This window comes from Raphanus sativus, chromosome 4 (genome assembly GCF_000801105.2).
Source record: "Raphanus sativus cultivar WK10039 chromosome 4, ASM80110v3, whole genome shotgun sequence".
Lineage (NCBI taxonomy): Eukaryota > Viridiplantae > Streptophyta > Magnoliopsida > Brassicales > Brassicaceae > Raphanus > Raphanus sativus.
The window spans coordinates 29,213,518-29,220,788 of NC_079514.1; the positions used below are offsets into that span (position 1 = coordinate 29,213,518).

The 7,271-nt window shown below is 30.6% G+C and overlaps 1 protein-coding gene across 1 annotated transcript; it reads right to left on the reverse strand.

Annotated features, from left to right (window-relative positions):
• Window positions 1–1,589: 1,589 nt before the first annotated feature.
• Window positions 1,590–3,997, reverse strand: LOC108852165 (protein PLASTID MOVEMENT IMPAIRED 15-like). Its single transcript, XM_018625668.2, has 3 exons — window positions 3,789–3,997; window positions 3,583–3,687; window positions 1,590–3,484 (listed from the first exon to the last, which is right to left on the reverse strand). The coding sequence occupies exons 2-3, from the start codon at window positions 3,661–3,663 to the stop codon at window positions 1,853–1,855; spliced, it is 1,713 nt and encodes a 570-aa protein (XP_018481170.2). The 5' UTR covers window positions 3,664–3,687; window positions 3,789–3,997; the 3' UTR covers window positions 1,590–1,852.
• Between the last annotated feature and the right edge of the window lie 3,274 nt (window positions 3,998–7,271).

Here is a 7,271-nt window from a genome sequence, read left to right on the forward strand (position 1 = left end):
AAAAATGACACAACTTATATTTTCTAGGTCAAAAATTGTCAGAGACATTCTTTTAAATTGTGTAGTCTTCTTGGCTCAAATATTGATCTCGCCCGCAAGGCTTCTCGCTTCGGGTGTCAATTATATATTCTAGATCAAAACTCGTCAGGGTCATTCTTGTAAATTGTTTAGACTTCTGGGCTCAAATCTTGATATCGGCCTGCAAGGCTTCTCGTATCGGGTATCGATCGATACCAAGGATGTGTGTCGACCCCACACTTCCTCTGGATATCGACTTTGTCTCCTCTTCATGCTCATCTATGGGTTTGGTTTCGATTAAGTTCCAGTTAGTGCTATGATCTCCACAGTGTTCTAGAACGTACCTAAACCTATAAATATACTAAAATAGACTCTAAACATAACATAGTATATCAAAACAACAACTTCAAACTTGATTTTTTTAAAAACAAATTTAACATTGTTCGTATATACAATATATGTAAAAATATGAAATTAGTAATCAGAAATTATTATCAATATATTGGTCTATATATACACATGAGGTTGCTAATAAGTATCTTTAACCATTTGCTATATATATTATATATATATATATATCAGTTAATCATTTCACAATCTTCTCTATTAAAAGAGAAGTACCATTTTTATCTACCATAAAAAAGTCGTAATATGTACATTTCATTAATTACATAATATGACATAATAATCAATAAGAATATTAATAATAAATCAAATTTTAACTATAATTTTGAATTTTATTTTCAATTATAGAAAAATCTATTGAGAGCTGATAATAAAATAATATATTAATTAATTTTATAACTAATAATATAATATTAATATTAATTAAGTTTTATTATAAAATAAAAAGTTCTATGCTATTTTTTTAATAAATTTATAATTATAGTCTATATTATATTAAAATAGAAGTATTATATAAATAAAATAGGACAATACTATATTAAATTGGTAAACTAACCTATTAAAATTAGATAAATTATCATTTACCATTAAACGGGTTAAATTGTTTTTAACTATGTAATACTTTTATACAAAAAATAAAGTTCTCAACATATGTTAAAATTTTATTTCTACAGCTATATATTTTCAAAAATCATATGTTGAAGAAGATTCTTAATTTGATTATTTCAAAGTATATATTAATAGTACCGAACTGGGAAATGTAATAGTGATTAATAAAAAAGTAAAATACATAAAACAAATCACTAAATATTAATAAAGTAATAATAAACTTAAACAATAAAATTTAATAGTTATACAATACATAACACTAAAATATAAATCATATATTCAAAAACAATTATGATAATATCAATGTTTATAAAATGAAAAGGATACCCGCATATCCGTGCGGATTAAACTCTAGTTTTTTTTTGTTTGAAAAACAAGTACATGTATCAGGTATCTTAAAAGAGTTCAACATGTTTCAATAGATAAATTTGACGGTATATGAGAAATGTTAAACCTTTAACGTTTTGATTCACAAAATCCCAAATTATGGCGAGTATAAACGTACTAAAACGTTTTGTGAATCAAAACTATATTTCAGGAAAGGATAACTCAAACCATTAGAATGTCATACTGATATGACGACCATGCATAACAATGAATAAGAATATGAATCATTTCACAACAATGCACAAATTGAATAACTATACTAACTATCACGAATATGTGATATGAACATATGATCGTTGCTCAAAAAAAAAAGAACATATGATCATACACAAAACAATGAACAAGAATATGAAGCATTTCATGGTTTTGACACATATGTATGTAGTAGTTCTACAACTCTCATCGTTCTCACATCTCAAAATGATTTTTTTTTTTACCTTTTCCGACTAAAAAGCTTCACTAATTTCAGACCTTTCTTCTTCTTGATTACAAAGAAAGTCGGAGTCCCTGCAGATGAGTATCTTCTTGACTTCCCTAGTTGCACCGGTGTTGATTTTCTAACCGGTTTAGAAAAAAGATAGCTTTCAGCTTCCGCTTCCTGGATCCGCTCGTCCTCGGCCAGTCTCTTCGTCGAAAACGACCTTTCTGTCCTAGACATTTCTCTCTCTCCTTCCACTCTCATCAAAGTTCCGGTCTTCATCAGAACCGCTTTAGTGCTAGCCCTGAGTGCTTCAGCCCACGCCTCTGCTGCTGAAACTTTCTTCTCTGCAGTTTCTTCTGCTAGAGAAGCATGTCTACTCAAATACTCATACTCAAACCTCGAGATAGTGATGGTCGAACAATTCTTGAGCTCTGTTTCGCGCCTCTCCATTTTGTCTTCTATGAGGGATTCGAGCTTCTCAAGTACTAAAGCCTCAGCTTGTTTTGCTTTCTCAAGCTCATCCAGATTTGAATTCAGTTCTCTTTCTTTTTCGTCTATCTCGAGTTTGGTCTTTTGTGTTTCCATCTCTGTAACCGTCTTCTGTGCTATCAGAAGACACTCTTCCTCCTTTGCAGCTTCTTTGTTTTTCTTTAACTTCTCAAGCGAACCAGCTAGACTGTCGGCAAGAGACCTAACTCTTTCTTTGGCCGATAATGCTATTTCCAGTTTCGATTTTGCCATAATCATCTTTGCATTGAGTTTCTGAATCTTAACATCATTTTTACTTAATATTTTGTTGAGCTGACCTGTTTCTTCTCTGGCTTGGTTGATTTGGTTTCTCAACTCATCCATTACCATCATGAGCTTGAAGAGTTCTGCGTTGAGAGAAGCAAGTGCCTCTTTTTTTGCTTCTGTTACTTCTTTCAGTACCGTTAAAGTACATTTTCCTCTTTCAAAAGATCTCGACATGCTCTTGTCTCCCCTCTCCATTTTCTTGACAAGATTTAGCTGTGTCTGTAACATTTCAACATCCGAAGTAGTCTCAAACAGCTCAACCTCGATACCCTTTGATCTATCTGCTTCTTCCAACATTTTCTTGATTTTCTTGTTCTTTTCCACTATGTAATCCAAAACCTCTTCTCCTTCTCCTTCTCTCATCCTTTCTATCTCTTTACAATCCATCGATGCATCCATCTTTCCTAACTCAACCAAAAAATGTTCCTCATTAGCAACCTCTATCTCCTTCTTAAGACTCTCCAACAATCTCAACTTCTCTTCAATTCTAAAACCTATTTTCACTTCTTCCTTCTCTACTTCAACCTTCTCTCCCAAAACAGAGTCTAAATCTAGCTTTAGCCTACTCACTTCTTCCTTCGCAGCCTCCAAATCTCTCCGAACTTCCACATATTCACCATTTTCCTCAACCTTTATATCTATCTTTGAATCTTCAATATTCTTTCTATGAAACTCTTTATTCCGATTCGACCTCTCTATCAGCAATGTGAGCTCCTTTACCAACTCCATCGCCTTGGAAAGTTTCACTTCGGCTCTTGCTTTTGCAGACTCCGAATCTCTTATACTCTCTTTGTAACCATCAAGTATCTTTCTTGACGTGTGCAAATCTTCCACAAGTGAAGAAGAAGACTGTTTACAAAATAATCATCATTATCATCAAAACATTTACTCTATATACACATTTGCAAGTAAAACATAGTCCAACTTAAGAGATCTTTAGGTTTCACCTCAACGATTGGTAAATCCAACTGATAAGAGCTCCTTGTAATAGAGTTCTCTAGAGTTTTTGCCCCTACTTCTTTCGCCATTGCTAGTTTTCTCTAGAGCTATTACTGAAACGAAGAAAGACAATTAAAGTCCAAGTCACGACGAAGTCTAATAAAGTATTTTTTGAGCATAAAACTAAAAACATTCTCGTAGTGAATGAACGTACCAGTGAAGGAGAATATAGATGAGGAGACAACTTGTGGTGTGAAGCAAAGAGAATAAAACGGTAGGGCAGATATAATGTTCTTGCTTGATTTTTCATCATTCTGAGGATTTGTTTCTTTCGGACACCAGAAACGAAATCTGAGGACCAGGAGTGAACAAGTATCAGCAAGAGTGGAGAGAGAAGCCGGGCACCATTAGTGCTAAAATGTCAAATAGAGTTTCTCATTGGCATTTTTATTATAAGAGAAAATTAAACTGTAATGGAAAAATTGGTTTATTACTATAAAATATATATTCTCAGTAAATTACAATTAAGACTTTTGCTTAGTTTTTTTTAATTGAGATTATATTTTTAAACAATAAATCAACATCACTAATTACTACATTCATGTCACTAATAACTGTAATTATTCTGATCAAAAGAGATGAAAGACAATTAATCATCTTTCTAACTAAACTTCTTGTGTTGAAAAAACACAAGTTTCATCATTCGTTGCTTAAACCCTAATCATTTGAGTCGTTATTGTTGTTTATCGTCCGAAATTCTCGAACTGTATTCTCGGAAGACGACGCCGGAATTGTTTTCTCCGCAAATGTTTATACGAAATCTTTTTCGCTGCAATCACCCGAAATCATCTTCTCTGTGAGTTTTTCGAGTTTGTGGTCGAGTTTTAATTTATATTGTGGTTGAGTTACTTTTCTTTTACGGCTAGTTTATATATGCAGTTGTGGCTGAGTTACTTTATGTCAATCTCCGAAAACCTAGGTATAAGAAGTGTGTATTCTGAGAAGAAAAGGAAAATACATTCCAAATACACCCAAATTGACAATTGTGGTGTTTATTCATTTAAGTTTGTTTGTGATTTGACACCCATATTTGGATAATCTAAATTTGTTTTTTTTTTCAAATCTGAGTGAAAGAGAAGATTAAACAAAAAAAGAATGGAAGAGACGGAAAAAAATGACAGATTCAGCAAAGACGACACCGAAGAATTTAATGAAGCTTAGAGACATGGAGGAGTTATCACCGGAATGATAAAGAAAACTTGTATTTTTGGTTCTTTATGTAAGAAATATAACTCACCCATGTATTTTGTATCTGATTTATGCTATATTTACACAGCTCAACTGTGTCGCTTATATATATCAGCCGTGTCATTTATATAAATCAGACATACCTCAAACATACCTAAAATCTAAAAATGATTATATAACTCAGTCGTGTTAGATAACTCAACAGTATCAGTTATATAGTCAGCTATATCTCAAACATAACCTAAAATAAGAAAATGTTTACGTAACTTAGTCGTGTCGTTTAGATAACTCAGCTGTATCGTTTATATAACTCAGTAATACCTCAAACATACTCTAAATTCAGAAAATGTTTATATAACTCAGCCGTGTCGTTTAGATAACTCAGCTGTATCGTTTATATAACTCAGCCATACCTCAAACATACCTCAAACATACCCTAAAATCGGAAAATTGAATTCAAGTACTTTAAAAAGTTATATTGAAGATCATCTTATCAATATCAAGTGAATATAAATAACATGAATGTGTATAGTTTCTTGAATTTTCAAGTTGAGACTTTAACTTGATCTTGAGATATATGTTTTCTTACAATCACTTATACAATTCTTACATACAAAACTCTAACTTTAATATTTTCTTAAATCCAAACCTCAAATCATAAACTATAGAATTATAAAGTTATAAAAATTATAAAGTTTTAATCTGATATTATTTATTATTTTAAGTTTAAGATTTAGGTTTAGAGTGTAGGTTTATAGTTTGGAGTTAAACTCAAATTTTAATCATTTTAAAACAAAATAATGTTTAATTTTTAAATTCCATTTTAAATTTTGATTTAAACATGTAACTACAATCTTTAAAATTAAGCAATTTTTAAAACAAATTGAAAAAAAAACTAAAATTACAATTTATATTATTTTTTCATGACTAGTGATTGATTTTAATCTAAGGGTTCAAAATTATCTTTTTGTCTATCCTCACTCTTTTTTCTCATTAGTTAATCTTTCTTTGTCAAGGATCACAATTTACGGTTATTGATGAAATAAAATCTAAAGACTAAAAATTATTCCCTCATTTTTTTATAATTGATGGGACTTAGCATCTTCATCTCTCTCTCTCTTCAACTTTTTCTTCTTCTGCAAAACGACGAATCCAATAAGAAAGGGAGAGCAGGACGTCGGATCACCATAACTTACACTGGAAAAGAGAAAGCTTCTTCTCTAACCGACCACGATCGAAGACGACAACCACTGCAATAGATTTATCTCAGATTTTTGAGTGTTTATGCGATATTTGTCTCTTGATTCTTAACCTATAGACTCTCTTTTTAGTTTCTCTTTTGGTTTTTAAATTCAATTTAAGTTTGGATGATGAAATCTTGAACCTGCTAGAAGCTTTTTTGGTTGAATTGGTTATAACAAAGCTATATTGTAACCATAATTTTCAAGAGATAAAAAACAGCTATCATCATGAAAATCTGATCCAGTGAAAACCGAATCATTGGTGATAGTCATCTTGTATTGATGACTGGTTGGTCGATATTTCCCACCAGCCTGAGATGTCTTGAAAGTTTCAATAATACAGCACTCGCCAATAGGTAGGTTACGGTGAACACGGAACATGTGAGTTCTCTTGGCAGAAGCATAAATTTTTCCATCCTAAGTAGATATGAAATCGTATTAGAATTGGTTTTGACGTTATTGGGGAAGAGGTATATATAGCTTTTTAGGAAAGGGTATGGATAAATGCCATATAATTATTAATGATTTTGTTAGTTGTGATTTTTTAGCATTATATACTATTCGATTTTATTCCTGAATTGATTAGTTTGTTAGAAAGTTAACGTAATAACACGAATACTAGGTGTTGGTTTTTCTTAATCTATTTTGTATTTTTGAAACAGAAACATGTATTATATTATAAAAACAAAACACTACAACACATAAAATCCAAGTAAGAAAAAAATTAATAAAAAGTAAAAAAAAACTAAAGTTCGATGATAATTTAGAAATTAAAAAAAAAACAACGAATTGAGATAATGACAATATTTCATTGGTTTACTTGATCAATACATACATTGATTTATCTTAATATTTCATAAGTTTATCTTTAATAAAAGAAAAATAGATGATGATACTTTAATTATTAAAGTTAATTTATGGTTAATTATATAATGATAAAACTAGTTATTCATTAACATATATATCTATTTTAGCCATTTGAAAACTAAAACATTAAACACATGTTAATAAATGATTACATAGATAACTCTCTAAACTTAATATCAAAGAATATTTTCTTATAGATTAAACAGTAGTAAATTATAAACGTGAAATAACTACCGAAATAATTCAGAATACCTAATTCAAAATTTCAAACTCCATGTAATAAAATCGATTGGTTCAGTCTTTCAAACTCAAAGAAAGAATAAAAATATAGAACTCCAACA